General features: G+C 46.7%; 1 protein-coding gene and 1 pseudogene across 1 annotated transcript; one reads left to right on the top strand and one right to left on the bottom strand.

Moving 5' to 3' along the window:
- The first annotated feature begins 548 nt into the window (after positions 1-548).
- LOC123079519 (subtilisin-like protease) lies at positions 549-2,436 on the top strand. Its single transcript, XM_044502294.1, has 2 exons — positions 549-753; positions 1,133-2,436. Exons 1-2 carry the CDS (start codon positions 549-551, stop codon positions 2,434-2,436), a joined length of 1,509 nt encoding a protein of 502 aa, XP_044358229.1.
- Positions 2,437-4,940: 2,504 nt separating this feature from the next.
- Positions 4,941-18,290, bottom strand: part of LOC123093848 (subtilisin-like protease 1) — a 60,067-nt pseudogene continuing 46,717 nt past the window's right edge.

Here is an 18,290-nt window from a genome sequence, read left to right as displayed (position 1 = left end):
TCAACTCAATAATACCATTTTTGAGGATCAACTCAATAATACCATTGCAACTTTATTATTTTCTTCCGTGTTTTAATGATGCTATATATGGCATATTTTCTTTGTTTTCGAACCATACATGTTGCCTATATAAGCAAGCCTGCCGCGCTCCCTCGCCGTGGTCGACGTGGTGGTGCTCAATGGCAATGGCAAAGGCGCCCGTAGCACTTGCACTCTGCCTGTGTACCACCGTCCTCCTCTCCACTCCACCACCCGCCCAATCCTCCCCTCCCAGCCCGAGCCCTGCAGCGGCACAGCCGACGTCGTCCCCGGAGTACAAGACGTACATCATCCTGCTCAAGCCTCGAGCGGACGCCCAGGTCATGGACGACGAAGAGCGCCAGGGCTGGTACCGATCCTTCCTCCCCGACGACGTGACTGCCCACGGCGAGCCGCGGCTCGTCCACTCGTACAACACCATCTTCCACGGGTTCGCCGCCTTGCTGACGGAGGAGGAGCTGGAGGCCGCGTCCAGAAAACCCGGCTTCGGGCGCTGGTTCCCGGACGAGATGATGTACCCCGCGACGACCCGCTCGCCCGAGTTCCTCGGCCTGAGCAAGGACGCCGGCTTGTGGACGAAATCTAGCTACGGCAAAGGGATCATCATCGGGGTGATCGACTCCGGCATCGAGTCGAGCCATCCCTCGTTCGACGACGCGGGCATGTCGCCGCCGCCCGCCAGATGGAAGGGCACGTGCAAGGACATGGTCAAGCCCGTCCGGTGCAACAACAAGCTCATTGGCGTCAGGTCCTTCGTGGACTACAGCCCTGCCGACGAGACCGGCCACGGCACGCACGTGGCGTCGATTGCGGCAGGCAACTTCGTCGCCAATGCCTCGTCGTCCCACGGACAGGCCGCTGGGACGGCCGCCGGGATTGCTCCCGGCGCACACTTGGCCATGTACAAGGCCTGCAGACCCACAGGGTGCCTCCGTTCGAACGTAGTTCACGCGATTGACACGGCGGTGGGCGATGGGGTCGATGTCATCAACATCTCCCTCGTCCGTGAGTCGGGAGTACCGCTCGACAAGGACGTTGTGGCCATTGGCGCATTCCGTGCGGTGGCCAAGGGCGTCGTCTTCGTCACTTCCTTCTGCTGGCAACGACGGCCCCGACCCGTCCACTGTCAACAACGACACGCCGTGGGAGATCACGGTGGCCGCCGGATCGGTGGACCGGAAGCTCGCCGCCGGCCTTTTGCTCGAGTCGGGCGACCTGGTCGAAGGAGAGGCACTGGTACAGGGGCCCAACTCGACCGCTTACCAACCCCTCCACTACCCCGGCGAGGGTAACCTGTGCAGGAAGGTGAGCGCCGAGCGCACGAGGGGCCACATCGTGATATGTGATGATGCCGGGGTCAAGGTTGACGATCAAGTCCGCATCATCAAAAATCTCTACGACAATGACGCGGCTCAGGTCATGCTCATCGGTCAGGAGAAAGCCGGTTTCACCTTGGGCTTCAGGGAGTACGGGTCCTCCGTCGTGCAGGAGCCTGCCGCCGTCGGCCACAAGCTCAAGGACTACAGCCAGTACCCGGATTCCGCGGCGCAGGTGTTCTTCAAGGGCACGCAGCTCGGCGTCGGCCAGTCGCCCACCGTCGCCTACTTCTCCAGCCGAGGCCCGAGCCGCGGCAACCCGCGCATCCTGAAGCCCGACATCCTGGCGCCGGGGCTCAACATCCTCGCCGCAGCCACGGAGAGTCCAGACCGGGGGCCTTTCAGATTCAAGTCCGGGACGTCGATGGCGGTGCCGCACATCAGCGGCGTGGTCGCCCTTCTCAAGAGCGTGCACCCGGACTGGTCGCCGATGGCCATCAGGTCCGCCATAATGACCACGGCCGATGAGCTGGACAACGACGGCAAACCGATCATGAACGAGAAGCACGAGCCGGCGAGCGCATTCGCTGTAGGCGCGGGGCACGTCAACCCCACGCGCGCCGTCGACCCAGGGCTGGTCTATGACCTAGAGGTCAAAGACTACGCCGGGTACGTTTGCCATCTTTTCGCCAGGGCCAGGCTCGACGACGACGACGACGACGACAACTACGCCGACGAGTACACCGTGCAAGACATCCTCCAGGACCTGAACTTGAATTGCAGGAACCTGCCCCGTCTGTCAGACATCGACCTCAACTACCCGAGCATTGTGGTGCCGGCGAACACCACGGTTCGGCGGACACTGACGAATGTGGGGCCGGCGGAGCAGTACACGGGCAGGTTGTCCATGGCCCATGACGTGGGGGTGGATTTCTCGCTCAAGTGGTTGTCCTTCTCGCGGCCCGGGGAGAAGCTCACCTTCCAAGTAAGCCATCATGGGTCCGAGATCGCAGAAGGATTCTTGATCTGGGAGTCGAATACGCACACGGTCCAAAGCCCACTCGTCGTCGTGCGTCCGTGAGCGGAAGTTAGACATATCGGAACACAAGAGATCTGCTACTCCACTGTACTTCTCCTACTACTAGCTTTGCATTGCTTACACGATCAGAATAAAAGAATCTGTTATTTACTTATTTTAAAGAAGGTTTGTTGGTGGCTGAAATTTTGAAAAATTCAAAATTTATACATCTCAGTTTCAAAAGGTTCTGAAAAATATACAATGATGTAATATACTCCTATATGTGTGTAGAATTTTGTAATAAAATACCTTCCAATTGCAAAGTGCACAAAAATGAACAGTTCACGTGTTGAAAAGTTATAGATTTATTTTTTCTTGCCTAGCTCTCATTTTAATGTATGTACATTATATCTCTGGCCATATGTGTATTTAGAAAAATGAAATGTAAAATCATGAATTATGAATTTTCCAAAATTTGGCCTCCATTTAGCATCTTCGCTTACATCGCCCATCTATGCAGCATGTCCGTACTGTCCTTAACTACGTGAGATTTCAGATGGGTCTAGGAGTTTGCAAAGATCAGGAAATGTTTTTTTAAGGAAAGATCAGGAAATGTGAATCCATTTCCAGTATATATTGGAACCATGCATGGTTTTCTTGCGATAAGAAATTTGTATTACTCAGGAAGTTATGTTACTATATTCACAAGACAACTGTTCTAAATCACGCAGTCCTGAGTGGAGCCAAACAACTGTTTGGCCCTCAATACTTCTAAACTTAGCCATGTAATCACTACAATTGTTCTGGCTTCTGCTTATATGAGTATTTCTTTCAGCTTTTTTAAGATGTAAAATCTCACTGATTAAGGAAGCTAAAGATGAAAACTGCACATCCATGGGTAAAGGTTAGTCGAATGACAAGCGGAAAGTTAGGTGGTATAGGATGATATTAGTGAAAACTGCACATTCATGGGTAAGGGTTAGTTGAATGACAAGTGGGAAGTTAAGGATAATCATAACTGATACACAATACTCCCTGTGCTGGCAATCATCTTAGGGAACACAATGTCCGAGTTCTGGCCATTGCAGAAATTCCTGAAATTCAGAACACCAGGGTGGAATGGCTATTGCATGCTACAAATGACCTTCCGGAAAGAGAAATAGCCATGTTGCTCATGGCTGTATAACTATATGTAGATGCTGGTGGGGCATATTCGTAATGAGATGGTCCATGATAAAATCCCATCAACCGTCAAAATCTCATGTACTCCATCCGTTTCTTGATATAAGACGTTTTGACAGTTTAAATTGAACTGCCAAAAGTCATATATTTAGGAACGGAAGAAGTAGGTTCCTATGCAGCTATCCTTATTCACTCCATTATGCTTCACAGAACCTAGACATGGATGTTGTTAGAGGCAAAGGCACTATAATGCATCTTCCTGTCATGCCAAGGCGACGAGATCGGCCTATGCCTTGCTTTGTTGAAAATCTTCCCTGGGTAGCTCTACTCATAGGGTGGGCAAAACTAAACATAGACGGATCCTTTGATACATCTTCTGGGAGTGCTGGGGCTGGTATGTTGCTTCACAATCATGATGGTGAGATCTTGTTTAGCTCCGGAAGATTTATACACGTTTACTCCTCAATCGGCCCTTGAAGCAGAAGCAACAACCTGCATGAAAGGCATGGCATCTTCCCTACAATGGTGCAGCAGCAGCACCCCGATGATTGTTGAATCAGACTGTCTTGAGTTGGTGAAAATGTTAAGCAACGAGGAAAGGAAATGATTAGCTTTAGCTTCCTTAAACAGTGAGATTTTACATGTCAAAACTGAAAGAGATACTCATATAAGCAGAAGCCAGAACATTTTTTTTAAATCCAGAACAATTGTAGTGATTACATGGCTAAGTTTGGACGTATTGAGCGCTGAACTGTTGTGTGGCTCCCTCCGGACTGCGTGATTTAGAACAGTTGTCTCGTGCAGATGGTAACATAACTACTTGAGTAATACAAATTTCTAATCGCAAAAAAACGTGCATGGTTCGAACATATACTCCTAGACCCATCTGAAATCTCACGTAATTAGGACAGTACGGACATGCTGCATAGATAGGCGAAGCAAGCAGAAATGCTAAATAGAGGCTGAATTTTTTAAAATTCATAATTTTGCATTTCATTTTTTTAAACACACATATGCCCAGAAATATAATGTGCATACATTAAAATGAGAGCTAGACACGAAAAAACAAATTACGACTGTGCAGCACTTGAAATGTTCATTCTCCCAAAGTCCATAATTTTGATATTTTTGTGCAGCTTGCAATTGAAAGGTATTTTATAACAAATTTTACACCCATATACATTACATCATTGTATACGTGTGTATTTTTCAGAACTTTTTGAAACTGAGAAGTTTAAATTTTTCAAAATTTCGGCCACCGATATGCCTTCTCTTAAATAAAATTAATGGATTCATTTATTCTGATCGTGTAAGCAATGCAAAGCTAAGTAGTAGTAGTACAATGGAGTAGCACATCTCTTATATTCGATCTGTCTAACTTCCGCTCACGAACGCACGACGAGGAGTGGGCTTTGGACCGTGTGCGTATCCGACTCCCAGATCAAGAATCCTTCTGCAAGCTCCGGCCCATGATGGCTTACTTGGAAGGTGAGCTTCTTCCCGGGCCGCGAGAAGAACAGCGACTCGGGCGAGAAATCCACCCTAACGTCATGGGCCACAATCTTGTGTGTGTGCAACCTGGCTGTGTACACTAGTAGAAAAAGGGGCAAAGGTTCAGGCCGGGTCAGCCCATTAGTCCCGGTTCAGTCCAGAACCGGGACCCATGGAGGCATTGGACCCGGCTCGAGAGCCCCAGTGGCCGGCCGGGCCACGTGGGCCATTGGTCCCGGTTCGTCTGGACCTTCTGGTCCCGGTTGGTGGGACGAATCGGGACCAATGGGCCTTGCTCCTGACCCATCACCATTGGTTCCGATTGGTGGCTCGAACCGAGACCAAAGGTTGCCCTTTAGTGTCGGTTCATGCCACCAACCGGGACCAAAGGCTGCACTTACTCATTTGAAGGTAGCTTCTGATTGCCTTTCGGTGGTCAAGGACATACATACTGGTACTATGGGTACAATTGCTCCAATAGTGCAGGAGATCATCGACTCGAGCAGGGAGTTTCAGTCTTGTTCTTTCACCCATGAGAGACGTCTCTCTAATAAGGAGGCTCATGGCTTAGCTCGACATGCTTTACATTTAGGGGAGGGTCGCCATGTATGGCTGTTACACCCTCATGATACTTCTATTATTCCTGTAATTCGCTCTATTGATCAATAAAGTAAAGCATGTTTCTTCTTAAAAAAAAACCAACCGGGACCAATGAGGTGCCTATATATACCCCCTCGCTTAAGAGCATAGCACACTGCTCTGTTTTTTCTGGCCGCCGAGGGGGAGAGGGCTTGGTGGTGCTCTAGCTCACCTCCTATGCACACAAGGTGTTTGATGGAATGCCCGAGCCACGCTACTTAAGCTTTCTCCTCTCCAAGCTCCATTTTTCTCAATATTTGTCTAGGTTTAGTGGTCCGTCACGCCCCGTCCCCGTCTTCACCGCCGTCGATCACTCGCGCCGATCTCATCGCCGTCACCACCATGGTGAACCTCTTGTTCTTATCTTCTTTCTGAAAGGAAAAATATTCTTACTAGTATGTTTAGGTAGATACTTGTATTATTTTTTTACTTTTATTATTGCATCTTATATAGTGTGATGGTTTTGGTATCCGCCCCCCCCCCCCGCCCCTCGTCCTGTCTATGATTCGGATGTGGTATATATTATCTTTTCATAACTATTGGTTCATTTATTGTTTATGACAATTATGCCGACCAACGTGACATAGACTTTATTTATCTAGGAGGTTGTTGAACCGGAAATTCCAACCGACCCTATTGTCGAGAGGTTAAATTTAGTTGAAGAAGAAAACAATTTCTTGAAGGAAAAAATAAGAAAAATTCAGGAGGAGAAGATAATATTGGAGTTGCATGTTGCGGATGTCGTCGATGATCACAAGATCAAGATGGATGCAATGCGCTTGAAGATTAGAAAGATTAGAAAATATGCCATTCATACCGAGGCTTGGTATCATTATGCCGTTGGATCAGTTGTTACCTTGGTTGCGATTATGATCGCATTTGTTTTCGCATTGAAATGTTTTACATAGTTTCAATGTATGGTTTAATTAATTTAGATGCTCTGCAGAGCTTTATGTTGTTAGATGAGAACTATGTATGTACTTCGGTTTTAATGTGATGATGAACTTCTATTAATTTGGTCACTTAATTATCTATTCATGATGTTGTGTAATGATTTTTGACACACTTAATTATATATAATGCACGCAGATGAACCGGCAATGGATGTACCGTGACAGACACACCTCCGAGTACATTAAGGGCGTGCATGATTTTCTTGAAGTGGCTGAGGCAAACAAGCAGAATGGTTTTATGTGTTGTCCATGCCCTATATGTGGGAATACGAAGTCTTACTCTGACTGGAAAATCCTTCACACCCACCTGCTTTACAAGGGTTTCATGCCACACTATAATGTTTGGACGAGGCACGGAGAAATAGGGGTTATGATGGAAGACGACGAAGAAAAAGAGTACGATGACACTATGTGCCCCCTGAATACGGTGATGCTACTGAACATCAAGAGGAACCAGACGATGTGCATGATGATGATGCAACGGGCGAAGCTGCTGAAGATCAAGAGGAACCAGACGATGTGCCCGATGATGATGATCTCCGCCGGGTCATTGTCGATGCAAGGACGCAATGTGAAAGTCAAAAGGAGAAGCTGAAGTTTGATCGCATGTTAGAGGATCATAAAAAAGGGTTGTACCCCAATTGCGAAGATGGCAACACAAATCTCGGTACCGTACTGGAATTGCTGCAGTGGAAGGCAGAGAATGCTGTGCCTGACAAAGGATTTGAGAAGCTACTGAAAATATTGAAGAAGAAGCTTCCAAAGGATAACAAATTGCCCGACAGTACATACGCAGCAAAGAAGGTCGTATGTCCTCTAGGATTGGAGGTGCAGAAGATACATGCATGCCCTAATGACTGCATCCTCTACCGCGGTGCGTACAAGGATCTGAACGCATGCCCGGTATGCGGTGCATTACGGTATAAGATCAGAAGAGATGACCCTGGTGATGTTGACGGCGAGCCCCCCAGGACGAGGGTTCCTGCGAAGGTGATGTGGTATGCTCCTATAATACCACGGTTGAAACGTCTGTTCAGAAACGGAGAGCATGCCAAGTTGATGCGATGGCACAGTGAGGACCGTAAGAAAGACGGGAAGTTGAGAGCACCCGCTGACGGGTCGTAGTGGCGAAAAATCAAGAGAAAGTACTGGGATGAGTTTGCAAGTGACCCAAGGAACGTATGGTTTGCTTTAAGCGCGGATGGCATTAATCCTTTTGGGGAGCAGAGCAACAATCACAGCACCTGGCCCGTGACTCTATGTATGTATAACCTTCCTCCTTGGATGTGCATGAAGCGGAAGTTCATTATGATGCCAGTTCTCATCCAAGGCCCTAAGCAACCCGGCAACAACATTGATGTGTACCTAAGGCCATTAGTTGAAGAACTTTTACAGCTGTGGAATGGAAATGGTGTACGTACGTGGGATGAGCACAAACAGGAGGAATTTGACCTAAAGGCGTTGCTGTTCGTGACCATCAATGATTGGCCCACTCTCAGTAACTTTTCAGGACAGACAAATAAGGAATACCACGCATGCACACACTGTTTACTTGACACCGATAGTATATACCTGGGAAGCTGTAGGAAGAATGTGTACCTGGGCCATCGTCGATTTATTTCGACCAACCATCAATGTCGAAAGAAAGGCAAGCATTTCAAAGGTGAGGCAGATCACCGGAATAAGCCCGATGCGTACCGGTGATCACGTACTTGCTATCGTCAATGATTTACACGTAATCTTTGGAAAGGGTCCCGGCGCACTAGCTGTTCTGAATGACGCGGAGGAACATGCACCCATGTGGAAGAAGAAATCTATATTTTGGGACCTACCCTACTGGAAAGACCTAGAGGCCCGCTCTTCAATCGACGTGATGCACGTGACGAAGAACCTTTGCGTGAACCTGCTAGGCTTCTTGGGCATGTATGGAAAGACAAAAGATACACCTGAGGCACGGGAGGACCTGCAACGTTTGCACGAAAAAGACGGCATGCCTCCGAAGCAGTATGAAGGTCGTGCCAGCTACGCTCTTATGAAAGAAGAGAAAGAAATCTTCTTTGAATGCCTGCTCAGTATGAAGGTCCCGACTGGCTTCTCGTCGAATATAAAGGGAATAATAAATATGCCAAAGAAATAGTTCCAAAACCTAAATTCTCATGACTGCCACGTGATTATGACGCAGCTGCTTCCGGTTGCACTGAGGGGGCTTCTACCGGAAAACGTCTGATTAGCCCTTGTGAAGCTATGTGCATTCCTCAATGCAATCTCTCAGAAGGTGATCGATCCAGAAATCGTACCAAGGCTAAGGAGTGATGTGGCGCAATGTCTTGTCAGTTTCGAGCTGGTGTTCCTGAAGGAAATATGCCCTAGAGGCAATAATAAAGTTATTATTTATTTCCTCATATCATGATAAATGTTTATTATTCATGCTATAATTATATTAACCGGAAACATGATACATGTGTGAATACATAGACAAACTTAATGTCACTAGTATGCCTATACTTGACTAGCTCATTAATCAAAGATGGTTATGTTTCCTAACCATAGACATGTGTTGTCATTTGATTAATGGGATCACATCATTAGAAGAATGATGTGATTGACTTGACCCATTCCGTTAGCTTAGCACTTGATCGTTTAGTATGTTGCTATTGCTTTCTTCATGACTTATACAAGTTCCTATAACTATGAGATTATGCAACTCCCATTTACCGGAGGAACACTTTGTGTGCTACCATGTCACACCCACGATGCGGCTATTTCTCCCACGTGTCGAAGCACGACTTAGAGGCATAACCGCATTGTGGTTTTGTCGCAAGAAGGGTCATCTTCACACAATTCCATGTAATGAACAAGAATGGGATAAAGAGTTGGCTTACAGTCGCCACTTCACACAATGAACATATAATTCATACATCATTCAGAATACACACGTATAGTCCGACTACGGATGAAGCCAAAAGAAAATAAGATAACCCAACTGCTAGATCCCCGATCGTCCCAACTGGGCTCCACTACTGATCATCAAGAAACAAAACATAGTAACGACCAAGATCTTTGTTGAGCTCCCATCTGAGATCGGTTGCATCACCTGCACTGGTATCATCGGCACCTCCAACTGTTGTGATAGTATCTGGTGAGTCACAAGGAATCAGCAATCTCAAAACCCACGAGATCAAGACTATTTAAGCTTATGGGTAGGAAGTGGTAATGAGGTGGAGTTGCAGCAAGCACTAAGCAAATATGGTGGCTAACATACGCAAATAAGAGTGAGAAGAGAGCAAACGGAACGGTCGTGAAGCTAGCAATGATCAAGAAGTGATCCCGAACTCGTACTTACGTCAAACATAACCCAAAACCGTGTTCACTTCCCGGACTCCACCAAAAAGAGACCATCACGGTTACACACGCGGTTGATGCGTTTTAATTCGGATCTGGTGTCAAGTTATATACAACCGGACATTAACAAATTCCCATCTGCCACATAACCGCGGGCACGGCTTTCGAAAGTTTAAACCCTGCCGGGGTGTCCCAACTTAGCCCATCATAAGCTCTCACGGTCAACGAAGGATATTCCTTCTCCCAGGAAGACCCGGTCAGACTCGGAATCCCGGTTACAAGACATTTCGACAATGGTAAAACAAGACCAGCAAGACCACCCGCTGTGCCGACAAATCTCGATAGGAGCTGCACATATCTCGTTCTCAGGGCACACCGGATAAGCTAAGCGTACAGGTACCGACGTAATCCAAGTTGCCAAGGAATGGTCCCGCACAGTGCTCTAGTTTGGACCAACACTCGGAGGAGCACTGGCCGGGGGGGGGGGGTAAAATAAAGATGACCCTTGAGTCTGTAGAACCCAAGGGAAAAAGGCTTAGGTGGCAAATGTTAAAACCAATGTTGGGCCTTGCTGGAGGAGTTTTATTCAAAGCGAATTGTCAAGGGGGTCCCATAAATCACCCAACCGCGTAAGGAACGCAAAATCAAGGAACATAACACCGGTATGACGGAAACTAGGGCGGCAAGAGTGGAACAAAACACCAGGCATAAGGCTGAGTCTTCCACCCTTTACCAAGTATATAGATGCATTATAATTAAATAAGAGATATTGTGATATCCCAACCAAAATCCTGTCCACCATGGAGCAATCTTCAACTTCACCTGCAACTAACAATGCTATAAGAGGGGCTGAGCAAAGCGGTAACATAGCAAATCAATGGTTTGCTAGGAAGGGTGTCAAAGGTTAGAGGTTCATGGCAAATTGGGAGGCTTGAAGAGCAAAAGATAGGTAGCGCAGCAAAGCGATAGAACGAAGCAACTAGCATAGCAAAGATAGAAGTGATATCGAGGGTAATAGTCATCTTGCCTGAAATCCCGCAAGGAAGAAGAATGAGTCCATGAAGAAGACAAACAGACGTAGTCGAACGAATCCTCACAACTCTGGAACGAAACCGAAGCTAACGAGAGAAGCAAACTGGAAAGAAGCAAACAATATGGTAAACACACAAGCATAAACATGTCATGATGCACAAACAAGTATGATGCATGTCCGGTTTAATGAGGCATGGCATGGCAAAGTGCAACAAATAATACTACAAGTTAAGTGGAGCTCAATATGCAACGAGTTGCATATTGACGAAACACCACATTCAAATATTTAGTTCTCTCTCGTTTAGGCTAACCAACAATATTAAATGTTGTCAAACATGGCAAGAGGTGAAACATAATTGAACTAACTATTTAGGCAAGTTTAAATGAGGCCGGAAACAACAAACAACAATTCCGAAAAATCCCCATATGTCATTTAGCAATTTAATGCAAACACAATTTTAACCATTTAAATGTTGTTAACATGATGTGGATGACATAATCAAGGTTTATGCAATTTTTTTATGAAAATGTTGACATCTAATATGATAGGGAGCATTTGTTCACTATCGCGGAACAAAAGGGGTGTCACGGCAACGATAACGAAAATGGTGCCACGGCAACATTCCGGTGATCCGACAACTCATTGAGCGACCGGTGCAAACAAAGATGTGGATGACATATGCAAAAGAAGGTGGGGTTATCCCTAATACTGGGTGTCCCACATGTCGGTGGCATGGCTTATGGAGAACGTGCAAGGAACAATTCGGACACGGTCCAAACATAGGGTGCATCTCATACAACACATGCATTCGATCCACGGGTGATCATCTCGGGATTATACCTTCGAAGCGTGCGTTTCGAAGCGGGTTGAGTTCGACGAAGGAAGTAGTCGTTCACGGGTCGTCGTGGGAAGTAGTTGTTCACGTGGCAACGATAGTGGAAGTAGTCGTTCACGGCGGAGAGGAACTTGACGTTTCTGCTACCCGGGTCTTCGGCGACGGTAGCTGTGCATGTTCCAACATCAAACTTGGAGGGACACCGATGTCGTGGTACTTGGTGAATCCCGGAGAGTGTGATAGAGGTACTTGACGGGCCATCGTGTAGTCGTACTCGAGGTCCTCGCGCGCCTGATGACTTCGGAAGAGGAACTTGGCAATCCAGGTTGTTGCGGCCACGGTCTTGACATCAACAGTGCTAGGCAGCGGAGAGCACGCACACAGGGCACGGCAAAGGTTGTGCACGGCAGCAACGGGTCGGCCAAAAGAGGCAGAGGCCATGGCGCCATGGATGAGCGGCAGCGGCGGATCCGGGTCACGCGAGGGCGGATCCGGCGGGACCTGATCCGGTCGTAGTCGGGACGAAGGTGAGCTCCAGCGGCGGGACTTGGTGGCGGGGCCGGCGCAAGGAGACAGGGCGGCGTCGGGCGCGTAGGGCTTGGGGACGAAGCACTGAGGACGAGGCAGGAAGGGAAGGAGAGGGCGTGCAGGGTCTGCTGGAACTGCAGGTCACCGGCGAGGAGGCTGGGGATGCAGATGACGGCATGGAGGCGCGGTAGCTCGGGTCTGTTCCTAGCGTTGGAGGCCGGGACTTGGCCGGCAGCAGGGCGTCACGGAGGAGCAGGAGAAAGGGAGGCGTCGCGTGGAGGGGCGTTGGGGCGGTGCTCGCCAGGGCGACGATGGCGAGGAGGGGAAGAGGTGCTCGGGCCTTGCAGCGCGGGGAGCTCCTCTCCCTGGCGATGTGAGTTGTGTGGCGGCGCAGGGAGGGGAACGAGGGAGAGAGCGAGGGATCGAGAGATGGCCGGGCTAGGGTTTAGGAGGGGGTTAGGTGGGCTGGTGGAGGCCAATGGCTGGGCCTACGGGATGTGCCGGCCTGGTTGGTCAGGCCCAAGAGGCCGACGGGTGCAGGCTACCTCTCTCTCTCTCACTAATCCCCCACTTCTCTTTTATTTACCAAAAGCAGTAAATACCAAAGAAAAAAAATGAGATAAAGAAAGGGTTGGAGAAATAATTTGAGCATGGGGTTAATTTTTCCGGACTCATAAAAATGAGCTTGACCCAAGAAAAATGGAGTGGGCAAGATTGCAAGAATTAAATTCAAAGTCATTTGAATTTAATTCAAATGGTTTGAACAAGGACTAGGATTTAGAAGTGTCCAAAAATGTTGAGATTTTTGGTGGAGCTCCGGAAAATGATGAAAGAAATTATGGGCAAGGTTGGAGACCAAGAATTGAGATAGCAACGGCATGTGATATTTTGCAAGTGGGTTATGGTTAATTCCAAATCAATGGAACATTTAAATATAGCTCCCTAATATTGGAAGATATGTTATAAAGAGAAGTCACCCTTCCCTTGATTTAAATGGATCGAAGATCCATACAATTTATTTAGATGAGTTTTAAAATTAATGATATGATGGCATGATGACATGATGCAATGCAAATGAAGCTAAGAAGAATGCAACAAACAAATACATCACACGGCAAAACTCGGAATAGCTGGAAGTCTTCTGGAGCGTCGGTCTCGGGGCGTTACATACCAAACGTCACAATATAACTAGGTGATTATAAAGGAGCTCTACAGGTGTCTCCAAAGGTACATGTTGAGTTGGCGTATTTCGAGATTAGGTTTTGTCACTCTGATTGTCGGAGAGGTATCTCTGGGCCCTCTCGGTAATGCACATCACTATAAGCCTTGCAAGCAATGTAGCTAATGAGTTAGTTACGGAATGATGCATTATGTAACGAGTAAAGAGACTTGCCGGTAACGAGATTGAACTAGGTATTGTATACCGACGATCGAATCTCGGGCAAGTAATATACCGATGACAAAGGGAACAACGTATGTTGTTATGCGATTTGACCAATAAAATATCTTCGTAGAATATGTAGGAGCCAATATGAGCATCCAGGTTCCGGTATTGGTTATTGACTGGAAACAGTTCTAGGTCATGTCTACATAGTTCTCGAACCCGTAGGGTCCGCACGCTTAAGGTTTCGATGACAGTTATATTATGAGTTTATGAGTTTTGATGTACCAAAGTTTGTTCGGAGTCCCGGATGAGATTACGGACATGACGAGGAGTCTCAAAATGGTCTAGACATGAAGATTGATATATTGGAAGCCAATATTTGGATATCAGAAGTGTTCCGGGTGAAATCGGGATTTTACCGGAGTACCGGGAGGTTACCGGAACCCCCCGGGGGCTTAATGGGCCTACATGGGCCCTAGTGGAGAGGAGGAGAGGAGGCAAGGGCTGGGCCGCGCCCCCCCTAGTCCGAATAGGACAAGGAGAGGGGGCGGCGCCCCCCCCCTTTCCTTCCTCTCTCCCTCCTCCTTCTCCCCTTCTCCTACTCCAACTAGGAAAGAAGGGAGTCCTACTCCCGGTGGGAGTAGGACTCCCCTTGGTGCGCCCCTCCTTGGTTGGCCGCCCCCGCCCCCTTGGCTCCTTTATATACGAGGGCAGGGGGCACCTCTAGACACAACAATTGATCTCTTAATCTCTTAGCCGTGCGCGGTGCCCCCCTCCACCATAGTGCTCGATAATGTTGTAGTGGTGCTTAGGCGAAGCCCTGCGACGGTAGAACATCAAGATCGTCACCACGCCGTCGTGCTGACAGAACTCTTCCCCAACATTCTGCTGGATCGGAGTCCGGGGATCGTCATCGAGCTGAATGTGTGCTAGAACTCGGAGGCGTCGTAGTTTCAGTGCTTTATAGGTCGGGTCGTGAAGACGTACGACTACATCAACCGTGTTGTTCTAATGCTTCCGCTTTACGTGGACAACACTCTCCCCTCTCATTGCTATGCATCACCATGATCTTGCGTGTGCGTAGAATTTTTTTTGAAATTACTACGTTCCCCAACAGTTGCATCTGAGCCTAGTTTTATGCGTAGATGTCATATGCACGAGTAGAACACAAGTGAGTTGTGGGTGATATAAGTCATACTGCTTACCAGCATGTCATACTTTGGTTCAGCGGCATTGTGAGATGAAGCGGCCCGGACCGACATTACTCGTACGCTTACGCGAGACTGGTTTCACCGTTACGAGCACTCGTTGCTTAAAGGTGACTGGCGGGTGTCTGTCTCTCTCACTTTAGTTGAACCGAGTGTGGCTACGCCCGGTCCTTGTGAAGGTTAAAACAGCACTAACTTGACGAACTATCATTGTGGTTTTGATGCATAGGTAAGAACGGTTCTTGCTTAGCCCATAGCAGCCACGTAAAATTTGCAACAACAAAGTAGAGGACTTCTAACTTGTTTTTGCAGGGCATGTTGTGATGTGATATGGTCAAGACGTGATGCTATATTTTATTGTATGAGATGATCATGTTTTGTAACCGAGTTATCGGCAACTGGCAGGAGCCATATGGTTGTCGATTTATTGTATGAAATGCAAACGCCTGTAATTGCTTCACTTTATCACTAAGCGGTAGCGATAGTCGTAGAAGCAATAGATGGCGTAACGACAACGATGCTACGATGAAGATCAAGGTGCTGCTCCGGTGACGATGGTGATCACGACAGTGCTTTGGAGATGGAGATCACAAGCACAAGATGATGATGGCCATATCATATCACTTATAGTGAATGCATGTGATGTTTATCCTTTATGCATCTTATCTTGCTTTGATTGACGGTAGCATTTTAAGATGATCTCTCACTAAAATTATCAAGAACTGTTCTCCCTGAGTATGCACCGTTGTGAAAGTTCTTCGTGTTGAGACACCACGTGATGATCGGGTGTGATAGGCTCTACGTTCAAATACAACGGGTGCAAAATAGTTGCACACGCGGAATACTTAGGTTAAACTTGACGAGCCTAGCATATACAGATATGGCCTCAGAACATGGAGACCGAAAGGTCGAACATGAATCATATAGTAGATATGATCAACATAGTGATGTTCACCATTGAAACTACTCCATCTCACGTGATGATCGGACATGGTTTAGTTGATTTGGATCACGTGATCACTTAGATAACTAGAGAGATGTATGTCTAAGTGGGAGTTCTTAAGTAATATGATTAATTGAACTTGAATTTATCATGAACTTAGTACCTGATAGTATTTTGCTTGTCTATGTTTGTTGTAGATAGATGGCTCGTGCAGTTGTTCCGTTGAATTTTAATGTGTTCCTTGAGAAAGCTAAGTTGAAAGATGATGGTAGCAATTACATGGACTGGGTCCGTAACTTGAGGATTATCCTCATTGCTGCACAGAAGAATTACGTCCTGGAAGCACCGCTGGGTGCCAGGCCTGCTGCAGATGCAACTGACGACATTAAGAACGTCTGGCAGAGCAAAGCTGATGACTACTCGATAGTTCAGTGTGCCATGCTTTACAGCTTGGAACCGGGTCTTCAACGACTTTTTGAACATCATGGAGCATATGAGATGTTCCAGGAGTTGAAGTTAATATTTCAAGCAAATGCCCGGATTGAGAGATATGAAGTCTCCAAAAGTTCTATAGCTGTAAGATGGAGGAGAATAGTTCTGTCAGTGAACATATACTCAAAATGTATGCGTATAATAATCACTTGATTCAACTGGGAGTTAATCTTCCTGATGATAGTGTCATTGACAGAATTCTCCAATCACTGCCACCAAGCTACAAGAGCTTCATGATGAACTATAATATGCAAGGGATGGACAAGACTATTCCCGAGCTCTTCGCAATGCTAAAAGTTGCGGAGGTAGAAATCAAGAAGGAGCATCAAGTGTTGATGGTCAATAAGACCACCAGTTTCAAGAAAAAGGGTAAAGGGAAGAAGAAGGGGAACTTCAAGAAGAACAACAAGCAAGTTGCTGCTCAAGAGAAGAAACCCAAATCTGGACCTAAGCCTCAGACTGAGTGCTTCTACTGCAAGCAGACTGGACACTGGAAGCAGAATTGCCCCAATTATTTGGCGGATAAGAAGGATGGTAAGGTGAACAAAGGTATATGTGATATACATGTTATTGATGTGTACCTTACTAATGCTCATAGTAGCACCTGGGTATTTGATACTGGTTCTGTTGCTAATATTTGCAACTCGAAACATGGACTACGGATTAAGCGAAGATTGGCTAAGGACGAGGTGACGATGCGCGTGGGAAATGGTTCCAAAGTCGATGTGATCGCGGTCGGCACGCTACCTCTACATCTACCATCGGGATTAGTTTTAGACCTAAATAATTGTTATTTGGTGCCAGTGTTGAGCATGGACATTATATCTGGATCTTGTTTGATGCGAGACGGTTATTCATTTAAATCAGAGAATAATGGTTGTTCTATTTATATGAGTAATATCTTTTATGGTCATGCACCCTTGAAGAGTGGTCTATTTTTATTAAATCTCGATAGTAGTGATACACATATTCATAATGTTGAAGCCAAAAGATGCAGAGTTGATAATGATAATGCAACTTATTTGTGGCACTGCCGTTTGGTTCATATCGGTGTAAAGCGCATGAATAAATTCCATACTGATGGATTTCTGGAATCACTTGATTATGAATCACTTGGTACTTGCGAACCGTGCCTTATGGGCAAGATGACTAAAACGCCGTTCTCCGGAACTATGGAGCGAGAAACTAATTTGTTGGAAATCATACATACTGATGTATGTGGTCCAATGAATATTGAGGCTCACGGCGGGTATCGTTATTTTCTCACCTTCACAGATGATTTGAGCAGATATGGGTATATCTACTTGATGAAACACAAGTCTAAAACATTTGAAAAGTTCAAAGAATTTCAGAGTGAAGTGGAAAATCATCGTAACAAGAAAATAAAATTTCTACAATCTGATCGTGGAGGAGAATATTTGAGTTACGAGTTTGGCTTACATTTGAAGCAATGCGGAATAGTTTCGTAACTCACGCCACCCGGAACACCACAACAAAATGGTGTGTCCGAACGTCGTAATCGTACTTTACTAGATATGGTGCGATCTATGATGTCTCTTACTGATTTACCGCTATCGTTTTGTGGTTATGCTTTAGAGACGGCCGCATTCACGTTAAATAGGGCACCATCAAAATCCATTGAGACGACGCCTTATGAACTGTGGTTTGGCAAGAAACCAAAGTTGTCGTTTCTTAAAGTTTGGGGCTGCGATGCTTATGTGAAGAAACTTCAACCAGATAAGCTCGAACCCAAATCGGAGAAATGTGTCTTCATAGGATACCCAAAAGAGACTATTGGGTACACCTTCTATCACAGATCTGAAGGCAAGATTTTTGTTGCTAAATTCGGATCCTTTCTAGAGAAGGAGTTTCTCTCGAAAGAAGTGA

The sequence above is a fragment of the Triticum aestivum genome, chromosome 1B (genome assembly GCF_018294505.1).
Source record: "Triticum aestivum cultivar Chinese Spring chromosome 1B, IWGSC CS RefSeq v2.1, whole genome shotgun sequence".
NCBI lineage: Eukaryota > Viridiplantae > Streptophyta > Magnoliopsida > Poales > Poaceae > Triticum > Triticum aestivum.
This window is presented reverse-complemented; position numbering and strand designations above follow the sequence as displayed.

What these genes read in the sequence shown, in the direction of transcription:
- LOC123079519 (XM_044502294.1), top strand. Translation starts at nt 549, where the DNA reads ATGATGTACCCCGCGACGACCCGCTCGCCCGAGTTCCTCGGCCTGAGC. An exon ending in GTGCAAGGACATGGTCAAGC is followed by an intron (nt 754 to 1,132) that starts CCGTCCGGTGCA and finishes CGTCACTTCCTT; the next exon opens with CTGCTGGCAACGACGGCCCC.